Consider the following 12,948-nt stretch of genomic DNA (forward strand, 5'->3'; position numbering starts at 1 on the left):
GGGCTTTGGTTCTTGTTTATATTCATCACTCATGTCTAATAGTATTCGATGCCAAGCATTCTTAGTTCAAGGACAAAAATTTGTATGAAATGATCTCACAGGCGTATTTTGTGAGACAAATCTTTTATTTCGGTCATTCATGAAAAAATATTACTTTTTATGCTAAGAGTATTATTTTTATTGTGAATATCATTAGGGTTGACCCGTCTTGCAGATAAAGATTCGTGAGACCGTCTCACAAGAGACCTACTCTAGTTTAAAATATTCCACCATAACATCATAAATATCATCAATATAACTAATTCAACAAAAAAATTAAGCATTTAATAAAATTTTAAAAAAATTATATAAATTATGATTATAATATTACACACACAACATGTGTATGCTGTGTGTATAAGTTACTAATTCTCGTATAATGACGGTGGTACATGTGTAATATATTACTAGTATATCGTTTAACAAAAGGTCACTTTGATGTACGTACGCCAACGGTTTGGAGATTAATTGCAACGAAATGTTCCATTTTAATCTTCCTACAATTTGGGAATATCGGAACAAGTATATTCACAAAATTGGATTCTTTTATAAGAAAACAAAAACAAATTAAACGATAATTATTAAATATTTTTACTAATTTTTAAAAAGAAGGGGGAAGCATGCTCAAATTGAAGAATTTATATTTACGAGAATAATGTTTTAATATTTAATAATACTAAATCACAACATTTTCCACTTTGCCCTACCTAGCATTTCGATTAACACAATCTTTTAACAGGCTGGAACATTTTTAACATGTCAGGCCCAAATTAAGTTATCTTACTTATTGGTCATCGTGTTACAAGATTTTGATTAATTGAGAACCGTATAATCTTGCAGCAGCAATACAGAAACAAATACTGCCGAGTCTAGTAGATAATTTGTATTTTATATAAGATTATCCATGTTTTGATCAATATCCAACTCCACGTATGTACATACATATGAGTATGTGTGATACATATACAGTTTTGATATACTGCACATTCACTGTGCACAGCTACGTGATCACGGGCCTATTGAATATGATGAAACATCGAAAAATTGAACATCTAACATGTGATTATCACATCAACGATGCTCAAATAACCGTGCACGATGGATGTACAACATAATAAAACTGTATACATATCAGTTTGAGCCTGATATAATTTTCTACTGGTCTTACTGAAATCCCCATAGTTGCGCAAAGCTCTAGGATCCCATCCGTTCATTATCTTTTTATAAACGGAAAGAAAAGAATGATAATTTTATCTTAGATTTTTCGCCGGTTTATCAAAATATACCAAAGTTGTTGCCATTTCCGAAAAATAAAAAAGAATGGCACATATAAATCTTCTCTCCTAACTTAAGGAACTCAACAAAATTATTAATATTTTTATTGTGTATAGTATATCTATAGATATAATTTGATTATTAACTATACATGCATGCCCTCGAATCATGGTCTTGTTGGTCCTTTGTGGTTTCTTGCTCCTTAAATTTGCTCATAATGCATGCCATCCTTAATTCCGAGGATATGGATGCGATAGATGCGAATGATCTTGTATCCACTTTGTCTTGTCCCAATATTGTCCAGTAGTGGAGTCAGAAATATGATTATTCAAATGCTAAAATTTTAAACTATAGAATTTTTTAATATTTTAAATTAATCTACCCGAGCTATTATCATATTATTCCAAAATTATACAAAATTTACATATAAATTTTATAAAAAAAATTAGGCCACTCGGACTTACACGCACGTGGCTCCGCCACTTATTATGCCTCTCACATTATTACAAGTTTACAACTAGCGATCTTTTGCATGTGTATATTATATATGATAGTTTTTTGTGTTTATTTTTATTTAATGATTTCTAACAATTATATTTTTTTATATTAGGAATTATATAATCATTTGAAAATTCCAAAAATTAAATAAAGATTACAGGAAAAATTTAGTAGTTTTAAAAATTTTGAAAATTGGATATGATAATGATAATAATAAATAAATATATAAATTTACTAGAATTTATTTTTTGTAATATTTTTTATTAAATGAAATAGAGTACTTTTAGAATTTTAAAAGAGCACTTGATATTTTTTTAAAAATACCATAACACCAAAATTAATTATTGTAGATGCATCAACCTTAATTATACACACACACACACACACGATATATGCATGCTATGGTCTATGTATCTTAATTTGTCAGTCATCTTAATATTATATTTGGATTATGAATTAATTATATCAAAACATTTTAATTTCATGAATTCAAAACATTTTAATTTCATGAATTATTGGTGTTAAGTTTTGAAGATTATATAATGTTTTCATGTCGTATCTGGACCGATGAGTTTGAATTTTATCAACCGATCTTATGTATTAACTTCGAATGGCCGGATTGGGTCTAGAATAATTTAAATTTGTATATAAATATGACGGACGTTTTAGTTTATAACACTGGAAGGAGATATAATTTGAATTTCAAAAGATTTCATGTAATTTGAACAAATATAATCATTTTGCATAGTTAATTTTGAACTTTTTTTTGCAAAATATATAATCCAATCTAAAAATTCACCTTGATTAGCAGAAAGCATGTGATTTTAGCACATTATAAACTACACATGGATTAGTAAAAAATGTGAGTCCCTCATCCAAATCATAATTTTCCCACATGCTAGAAGTCAAGATTTTGCTTTGATCTTTCAAATAAAATTAAACCAAAAGATATATGATTTTTTTAGCAAAACTGCTCAATCCGCTCAACTTATTTTATTTGTATATGCACGAGGTCTGCGCTAGGACACGGACCGTAAATGTCTTTCTTAAAAATGTACATAAAGTATATGGAAGCGTCGATGCATATTTATTATATGGTTTATTTAAACAAAATGAAAAAGAAAAATATTTTACGGAATGTGAATTGATTATGACTAAGAGGTAGCAAGATCCCTAGGAAAACGGGAACGGTGAACTCATAATGAAAATGGGGAAAATTTTCGAGAATGGGAACATGGATTTCACATTGGTATTAATGGAACCGTTGATAATGTGAAAATGAACTTACCATTTGATGGTTAGAGGGATTCGACGATAACTAGGTCGTTGAACTATGCCAGCCTTGTACTACAATTTATAGATTGATCAATCAATACAGTTGTTAGTTTTAATGAACAAACTTTAAAATAATTATGTCGAGATGTTGATGTTATGAACAAAAACTATTTTTAAGATTTAAAAATGATGTAGATGCATTTGATTTAAAAGCTAAAAATATTTTCAGTTAATGTAATTTTAAATGTATGTGATTGTGTGTGTGTCTATATATATATATATATATATAATGGTTTGAACATGTTGAGTCATTAGAGTCACTAAATTTGAATGTGTGCAGGTGAGGATGATGCTTAGAAAGGGAAAGGCTGACTATTGGGCAAATCCATAGCAAAGTCAGTACACTCCTGAAGACCTTGCACTCTGCTATAATTTAAAATTTAACGAACGTTGACGAGAGACTTTTTATTTAGCATGGGCGATTATTTATTTTATTTGTTGAATTTTATTGCCTATTAAGTATCTAAGAACCTTATTCAAATATTATTCTAATATTTATGTGTTATCAGGATAGTTCTGAAAACTTGAAATTTTTATTTAAATACGGTATCGATCTAAAATTTTATTAAAAATTTATCAAAATGAGGTTTCGAATATTTTTTTGATGAATAGTGTTTTTGTGAATTGTGAATCCTAAAATAATTTTTTTGTTTTATTTATTTAAAATTTAAGTCTGGGACCTTTCATATTTTATATTATATATACTAACGTTATCACTTGAATACGAGATATGAAATCGCATGTGGGGGGGATGAGATGTTTCCTCACGTTTCGTCAAGTCATATCATCATAATTGAACACAATAATTACTAGTATTAAACTTTATTTATACAGTAATAAATACTTTTAAAAAAAATAATTTCGTTCGCTTTATCAAAAATTATAGCGGACGATTCTTCAACAAAATAAGTTACTTGACACCCGACGTTTTCCATCCATCAAGTTTTCACACTTGCTCGTATATTTTTTGAAAGATGCAATCTTAATAGGCTTAATAGTTGGCATGAAGCTCAATTGAGCTAATTATTTAATGTAATTTGTGTCTGCAAATAATGCTTGTTGCATGTGTGATATGGAATATTCTCGAGTTGATTCCATGGGTAATAAATATATCCAATATGATCTGTTGAGGAGCGAAGATGTCGGAAGCCTGACAATCAAATAAGAGGAAATTCTATATTTTATTTAACAATTTAATTATTCAGAAGTAAAAAAAAAATCGTAAAAATCATATTGTTGTTCCTCACACACGTCACAAATTTCCATTAATTGCTCAAATTTTAGATGAATATTAAAAAAACAAATATTAACCGTGCTAGATTCTGAGTGTTCTACAATAATTTTTTTAAAAAAACATGCGTCTGATTAATATTTGACTACGCATAAATTCTGTACAATTGTTGAAATGCAATTATAATTTAAGAATATTCTATTTAAGGGTCAGCATGTATGCTATTGTGACCTCCAAAACTGACTCAATTTTGAATTCACCACCTCTTACGTCAAATGACATCAAATTATGTGTAATTTGGTCAATAATATGCATCTTGTGAGAGATTCGCCGATCTACTTTCGTGTGACAAGTAAATTTTATCTAATAGTTAAAGTGAAAAATAATATGTTTACCATAAAAATAATTTTTTTATGAATCAGTTTGGATTGGAGATATGTATCACGAAATTGATCTATGAGATATCTCACGTGAGTTTTTTTGTCTAACTAAACTAAGAACTGTCCAAAGTCAAATTAAGATTCAATAATTTCTTTTCGTAATATACGACTTTCAAATTGTATGTATTTGGACCTTTTAATCAAGAATTTGTGTTGCCTAAGTCATGGGTCACGCGTGATATATTCTAGAACCATGCTTGACATTCTAGGCCGTCTAATTTCTCAACTTTTAATATTATATATATAATAAAATTAAATAATTTATATGAAGAGAAAAGTAATATTTATCGTGACTTAATTATTTAATTAATAAAGAAATGTGGTATCACAAGAGGATCGTGAAAGATGAGGAGTTGCAAGCGTCATGAATATTTTTGAAAGAAAATAATATGTAACCTTTTGATTTAGTTTTGTCTTAGAATATTTAATTACCCACAAGCCACAAAAATCAATTTTCGAAATATAATTAATTTTAGATTTTTTATTTAAAAATTTTCAAGTCTAAATTAAATAAACAAGATTGAGACTTTGAACTAATTCCAAAAAATTTTATCCAACCGATTTGAGATAACCAGAATATCCTCTCACGTTCATTAATGAATATCTAGGACATCAAGTTTACAAGTGACCTAACTATGGTTAGAACGAGTGGTCCAGCTATGAACAGTCCAACTCATAGCGATGAAATCTAGGCTCAGATACCATGTTAAAATTGACAAATCTGGATCTAACTCAACCCAAAAAACTAGTTGAAAGAAAAAAATTGTTGAAATTCATATATACATGTCTAAAAATTTTACCCAATCGAGACAAAAGGCAAACAACACTATCCTTTCAAATGTTCCACGTCCCTTGCTAGTTGCAAAAAGTTGCTCCAGCCCACAGCATTTTTGTCCAAATTTATGTCTCAATTTTAATAACCTAATAATAAACTGAATGTTGAAATTGACATTATTATCTTTTGTTTTCCAATTTTACCCCACCCACCAAACTAACAGCACTTCCTAGTTTCTGCTTTTTTTTATAATACAAATTAATCAATTTATATTTTAAATAGTTTGTACTGTAATTAGTAAAAACGTGCAAGTGTTCGTGATTAAAATAAATAAATTATAACCCTAAAAAAATAAGTAAATTATGTAAAGTGGGGTATGTAATACATTTGACATAAAGTACGTCAGTTGTCACGTATTTATATTTAGAGGACACGATGATAATAAGAACAAAGTGTCGATTTTCAATTATTATAAAAATACAATATATAATAAAGTGAAGTAATCAACTTTTGAATAATAATTGTCTTCTTTTATTTAAGAATATCACAAAAAAGCATCCGAATATAAACCATATTGCAAAGATGTAAAAGTAGCATCATATTCACATATATTCGCTTCAATATAATTAATACAAGGTTTTTTTTTATTATTTACAACAAGAGTAGGTATTTTGTGAGACGATCTCACGGATCTTTATCTGTGAGACGTGTCAATTCTACTGATATTCACAATAAAAAATAATATTCTTAGCATAAAAAATAATACTTTTCATGGATGACCCAAATAAAAGATCTGTATAAAAAATACGATCCTTGAAACCGTCTCACACAAATTTTTGTCTTTACAGTGATGATCCACTTCACCAATAGCAATTTGGAAGTCAAAGTTTACCAATCATTTTAAATCTCAATATTATTTTAAAATTAGTATGCCAATTCCTTAGTAGGGAAGATTCTTAATAGTAGATAAAAAAATGTTACTTATAGATAAGTTAAAATAACTAAAATAGTTTTTTTTATAATATCTATTATTGAATAAAATGGCGCATTTGTAATAAATGGATAGGGTAATTTTTTTGGTATAATTTATAAATTCAATACAACTTAAGAATAATTTACTCATATTTATCATTGAATAATACAACTACTTTGATGAATAAAAACTTAAATAGTAAAAACAAAATTTCGAGTTGTCAATTTTAAACAATTATTTGAAATATAAGAAAATAGTAGGGGTAATATGGGGACAGGAATAATTTACTAATTTATTTAAGACAAATTTACTTTAGTTGGAGGAAGGGTCCAGATTACGAAGCGGAAGCGGTAACACTAAATGACCCAAACGGACTCGCTCTCTGTATAAGAACCCGAACCTATCCCCATTTCCTCTCCACCAAACTCTCTTCTCTCTCTCTCTCTCTCTCTCCGTTCATACTATTCTTCTCTCCTCGTATACTTCGCTATCGACGATGTCTTGCTACAGGGGAAAGTACGCTGGTAACTTTTTAGCGCTCTGAATTTTCGATCAACCCTGTTTTTATGTCGGATCGTGATTTTTTTTGCGGTTTCTTTTGTTTAATTTGGAGATCTGGTAGATGATCTATGTTTTTATGATATATTCTGGCGTGATGTTTGGTGTATTTGTTGATGTGGTTGTGTGACTCTGATTATATAACCTAAGATTAGATCTTTGTACTTTATATTTCTCACATCAGTTCATCGATCGATCTAGATTTCCCTTTGTACAGTTTAGCGACAGGCCTGGAATTTGTTAGATGGATTTTATATCTTGCTGTTTAATGACACAGATATTTCACAGATGATTTCTACACCCGTGGATTTGACTTTTGGTTTTTGGATCTAGATTCTTTTATTCGTGCTGTTTGGTTAGTTAATTATTCAGATTGCTCCCAAACCTTCGATTATTAATCACAGATCTTATAGGGTCAGGAGCATTCTGTTGATGTTTGATTCGTGGACTTAGATTGCCTGTCTGCATGCTTTTATGCGAATTATGATGTTCCTTATTTTCATTTGGCTTGTTTAGAAATGATCTCTATTATTTGTTAGATGGTTGCTCTTGCATCTTTTTCACCTATAACATTATTCTGCTTCCTTGAAGTTTAATAAACCTTCTATTTTTGTAGATGAGCTCATCGCCAATGCTGCATACATTGGCACCCCCGGAAAGGGTATCCTTGCCGCTGATGAGTCTACTGGTACAATAGGCAAGCGTCTATCCAGCATTAATGTGGAGAATGTTGAAACAAACAGGAGGGCTCTTCGTGAGCTTCTTTTCACGACGCCTGGTGCTCTTCAGTACCTCAGCGGAGTTATCCTCTTCGAGGAAACTCTATTTCAGAAAACAGCTGCAGGTATATATTATGGGGAAGAGATTTTGTTGTAATTTCTTGTAACCCCGTTTGTCTCTTAACATATGCACTGTTGGTGTTCTGAACTTACAGGTAAGCCCTTCGTTGATGTGATGAAAGAGGGCGGTGTCCTCCCCGGTATCAAGGTTGACAAGGGTACTGTTGAGCTTGCTGGTACCGATGGTGAGACCACCACTCAAGGGCTTGATGGCCTTGCCCAACGTTGCCAACAGTATTATACTGCTGGTGCTAGGTTCGCCAAATGGAGAGCTGTGCTCAAAATCGGTCCCAACGAACCATCACAGCTTGCAATCAACGAAAACGCTAATGGTCTGGCTCGTTACGCCATCATCTGCCAAGAAAATGGCTTGGTACCCATAGTCGAGCCTGAGATCCTCGTCGACGGTTCTCATGACATCGTCAAGTGTGCTGATGTCACAGAACGTGTCCTAGCTGCTTGTTACAAGGCACTGAATGACCACCATGTCCTCCTCGAGGGAACTCTCTTGAAACCTAACATGGTGACTCCCGGCTCTGATTCTGCCAAGGTTGCTCCTGAGGTCGTTGCTGAGTACACAGTTCGTGCCTTGCAACGCACGATGCCTCCTGCAGTACCTGCTGTCGTGTTTTTATCTGGTGGGCAGAGCGAGGAAGAGGCAACGGTCAACCTCAATGCCATGAACAAACTTAAAACCAAGAAACCATGGAATCTTTCTTTCTCATTTGGACGCGCACTACAGCAGAGCACCCTTAAGAGTTGGTCTGGAAAAGAAGAAAACATCCCAAAGGCACAGGCTGCATTCCTGACACGATGCAAGGCAAACTCTGAGGCAACACTTGGAACTTATCAAGGTGGTGGTGCTTTGGGCGAGGGTGCATCCGAGAGCCTCCATGTTAAGGACTACAAATACTAGGTGAAATTTTGTCCTCCTTTGAAACTTTTCGGCGTGCAGTAGAAAACGGAGTCCTAATTTTAGGAAGTTCTTGTTTTTAGTTTTTTTGTTGGAATAAAGCCCGACGAACATCAACACTCTCTGATAATATTGGATGGGTGCTATCTGTTTGTTTTTTTACTTTTCGGTGTGTTGTCTGAAGACTTGCCGTTGATAGCGCTATTGAGTTGGTGATTTTTACTTATGGATCGATTCTGGAATTTGGATCCAATAAATTTTCAAGTGCCTAAAACTATGTTTATCATTCCAATATTTTCTTGTTGGTAAACAGGTAAAGAGGCATGTCTTGCTATTAAGTTAAAACAAAAGCTATATCTAATCTTGTTTTATCAGCAAGATAAATTATCGGACATCTCGTCCTAAAAAACAATTAACTATATCAGTAAGAGGTCCTTAGGTAAATCGAGGAAATGTGTACGAGCAGAAATGACTAGAGAGTACAACAAACATCGATCTTTACAAGGTGTCGATAACTTTCAGTGGCAACCTAAGATTTCTAAGTCATCATTCAATCAACGTATACATAGAAACAATGATAAATCGTTTTTTCAAAAAAAAAAAAAAATCGATGAAGTTCAAAACATAATTTTTAACATATGGATGGAACATATTGCATTATTTTGTAATAAATAATCATTTACTCACTTATATCAAGTCGATAAACATTTTTTTTTCAAGAACAAGAAGAATTCCATTAAACTGTTGACATGTGCATACGTATATGATGTAAAAATGATGGAAACGAGTCAATGCACTCTACATCCTCCCTATCACATCGAGCAAAGTTAGTTAGTTTGTTTGTTTTATTAATGAAATATTTGGTTTTGGGAGACCATCCGTTTCTAATTTATGAAACCAGCGTAGCATCCATCCATTGGAAATGGACAAAACTTTGGGGATGGCAGAAAAAGCCTATCCTCAATTCAGTTAAGGCAGAAGGAAAATACCGAAATTGAAATTTTGTGAGGACGAGTCGAATCCCCACTCCCCTTAAGGACAAATTTTGGGTTCATCAGAGTGATTTGAAATTGAATTTCATACTCCGGCACAAGCAGCGTCCACACGAGCATAGAAGTATGCCATCTCAAGGGCGGCAGCATCCGCGTTACCCTGACACGGACATGGTGAAAAATATAGTAAATATTGGTGCAGGATAAATATGAAACTGTTGGTAAGTTGTCATAGTAGACGTTGCAACAAACCAGTGAACAATTCGAGAACAAAATGTAGTCGAGGCTATAGTTGGATTCTATCTCTTGAATACGAATTTTGTCCCACATACAATATTCATGTAACGCCACAATCGTCTCCCAATATGTGACTTGTGGTCGTGAGAAGTGCGAAGCACACCTTCAATTTGTCCTTTGCATCATGCACGGACTAGGTCCGATTGGTGCGTTGCATCTCCCTTCTCCTCGGTTGACTTTGTCGTGATCGACTTGATCACAGATCATGTCATCACAAGCGCTTATAATTGATAAAAAAATTATAATTTTTGGGATCTGTACCTGTTTAATTGTTAAAAAAATATTAACAGTAGTTTAGTTTAGTTTAATTGTTAAAAAATATGATTTTTCTAGGCTAATCTGGACTTATTGACAATTATGAAATTCTTCCTAAACCTGTCTTTTCCATTTATATGATTCAAATATTATATCATCTAAAGAAATCCAACTCTTGTTTTTTTTTTTTTAAAATTACAAAGTAGGTGAATGTTTTACTTTAACGAGGGATCGAACTCACGTTTCTCCCTTGTGGGGGAGATGTTTATGACATTATAACACAAGAAATATTGTAAAAGAAATCGAATTCTTCATCACTACTTGAATCCGTAGGTGTTGATCACCTAATAAAATAATTTATAGCACTAGTTGTACATTGATACATGCATAATATACCTAGTACCCGTGTGCTATAAATTATTTGCTCTGTTTTCAAATAATAATATTAAATGAATAAATATTGTTCTAAATCAATGTGGACCAAAGTGTAGCGAAGGTTTTTTTTATGTATCATTATGTTAAAAAAATCAATTCTTTTTAGAACTTTCATGTAGTAATTTATATAAAATGTAAACATGACCTAAATACTTTTGTGTCCAGTAACGCATCCTCTCCTCTTCTGTAACTCATCCAGACTCCAGTAGTTAGCGCGCAAATTAGGATCATCTAGTCCGGCATTAGTGGTTTCAACGCAAAGCACACCCCTTGCCCATACGTGCAACGTTTTGGCTACAATCTTACACCTTCACAATAGTATATTTACACATAAACGAACCTGCTTTCCCTTTTGTCTTCCGACTGTGGGAACAAAGCCCCAAATTTCCAATAGCTCATCTATCCATTAAACTGAGTTCCTAATTAGACAATTAATCTATATGAAGCTTTCTAAACAACTACATTCGATCGGGGTTGTCTTGAACTATGCCACATCCCGGGAAACATCCCATTTTGATGAAGGGTGAATGCGAGAACCATTTTATATTGAATCAGAAAATTGCACGACTCACTTTTAATAAGATTCAAATCCAAAATATTGATAAGATAAAAATGCCTACGCTGTAGGGTACTTTATGTTTTTTTTTTTTTTTTTTTCTCTGGGGAACATGCAAATCCCACTGTAAATCACTTTGTTAAAAAACTTTTAGTGGGCTCGGTTGTTGGGAGCTTCTCATTTTCTATGTTTACCCATTCATTTTTGTACAAAAAGTAAAATATATATCTATTAACCAAAATCTTTAAGAATCTAATCAATGGATGCCCGACTTCAAGTTCGTGGTGAATAAATTGCCAAGAAAGGTCACCATCATTAGTTTTATTCGTATATGGTTTCATTATGTTTCTAATTAGTGAGACCAAATGTTTGAAGTTTCTTTGTCGGTAATTAGTTTTTTAGGACGTGTGAAATATGAATTTATCGAGCAATTAGTCGGCTAACCATTTAGAGTTTAAGTAGATTTATCTAATACGAGGCGATCGAGTATATTATTCCTTTTGTCAAGAGACTACCTATCCCTATTGTGATTTTAAGTTTAGTTTAGTTAACACTTATAATTTATTTCTGCAAGTTGACTCGACCGTTCTTCCGGCTGGGATGAATTCATATTATTAAGGGAAAATTATGATTATTTTTATCATGTATTTAATTTGTCTGTTGATAATCTATACTTACAAATTCAATTTTATTTTTGTATATTTCAATTTTAGTCAATTTTTTCTTTGAGTGATATTATTGCACTGCATGTATCAACATCGTGTCGTTGCCAGATCAATGTTGCGTGAAAAAGAACTAAAATTGCAACAACAAAAAAATTAAGATAGATGGTAGAATTAAAATTTGACAACATAAAATGATCAAAATCACAAAAGAACAAGCATATATTACCAAACTTGTAGTTTTCTTATTATTAAATTGTTTACATGCTTGGTGTCAATTGCTCGGCCAAGAGCATTGTGAATTGTCATCAACAATATTAATAACGAGCAAATTGAATCCTGCATATTGAAGATATATCGGTTGCTAGGGAATCTCATAATTCAAATGATTATATATCAAAATTAGTATCAAACTGAAACTCTCGAAGTATGTTTAATTTGTTTAATAATTATGAGAATTTTTTTTCTTTTGTTAAAATAAATTGCACTTATTTAATCTTGGTGTATAAAGTATAGGAGTAGGTCTCTTGTGAGACGGTCTCACGATCTTTATCTGTACTGATATTCACAATAAAAAGTAATACTTTTCATGGATTACCCAAGTAAGAGATCCGTATCACAAATACGGCCCATGAGACCGTCTCACACAAGTTTTTGCCAAAGTGTAGTTAGAAATTTAATAAATTATACAATTAATTACAAGATAATTTTCAAATTAAAAAAAAAAGAACTAAGATACGTAGTTATAAGTTTTAATGAATTTTGTAAAAAAAGTATAGCATTTAATGATAACTATCATAAAAAATGAAGAATACTTCCTTATTTAAAAAATAAAATAAATTATATGAGTCTTATACAGAGATGCTACCTTATTG

General features: G+C 31.8%; 1 protein-coding gene across 1 annotated transcript; it reads left to right on the forward strand.

Moving 5' to 3' along the window:
- The first annotated feature begins 6,893 nt into the window (after window positions 1-6,893).
- LOC142527072 (fructose-bisphosphate aldolase 6, cytosolic-like) lies at window positions 6,894-9,150 on the forward strand. The gene is made up of 3 exons (XM_075631791.1): window positions 6,894-7,090; window positions 7,741-7,968; window positions 8,059-9,150. Exons 1-3 carry the CDS (start codon window positions 7,063-7,065, stop codon window positions 8,877-8,879), a joined length of 1,077 nt encoding a protein of 358 aa, XP_075487906.1. The 5' UTR covers window positions 6,894-7,062; the 3' UTR covers window positions 8,880-9,150.
- Window positions 9,151-12,948: the final 3,798 nt, after the last annotated feature.

Source organism: Primulina tabacum, chromosome 2 (genome assembly GCF_025594145.1).
Source record: "Primulina tabacum isolate GXHZ01 chromosome 2, ASM2559414v2, whole genome shotgun sequence".
Taxonomy (NCBI): domain Eukaryota; kingdom Viridiplantae; phylum Streptophyta; class Magnoliopsida; order Lamiales; family Gesneriaceae; genus Primulina; species Primulina tabacum.

Excerpts from the sequence above, each read along its gene's own strand:
- LOC142527072 (XM_075631791.1), top strand. The coding sequence starts at position 7,063 with ATGTCTTGCTACAGGGGAAAGTACGCTG. Across the intron at positions 7,091-7,740 it reads CTACAGGGGAAAGTACGCTG|ATGAGCTCATCGCCAATGCT; the intron begins GTAACTTTTTAG and ends CTATTTTTGTAG. Across the intron at positions 7,969-8,058 it reads ATTTCAGAAAACAGCTGCAG|GTAAGCCCTTCGTTGATGTG; the intron begins GTATATATTATG and ends CTGAACTTACAG.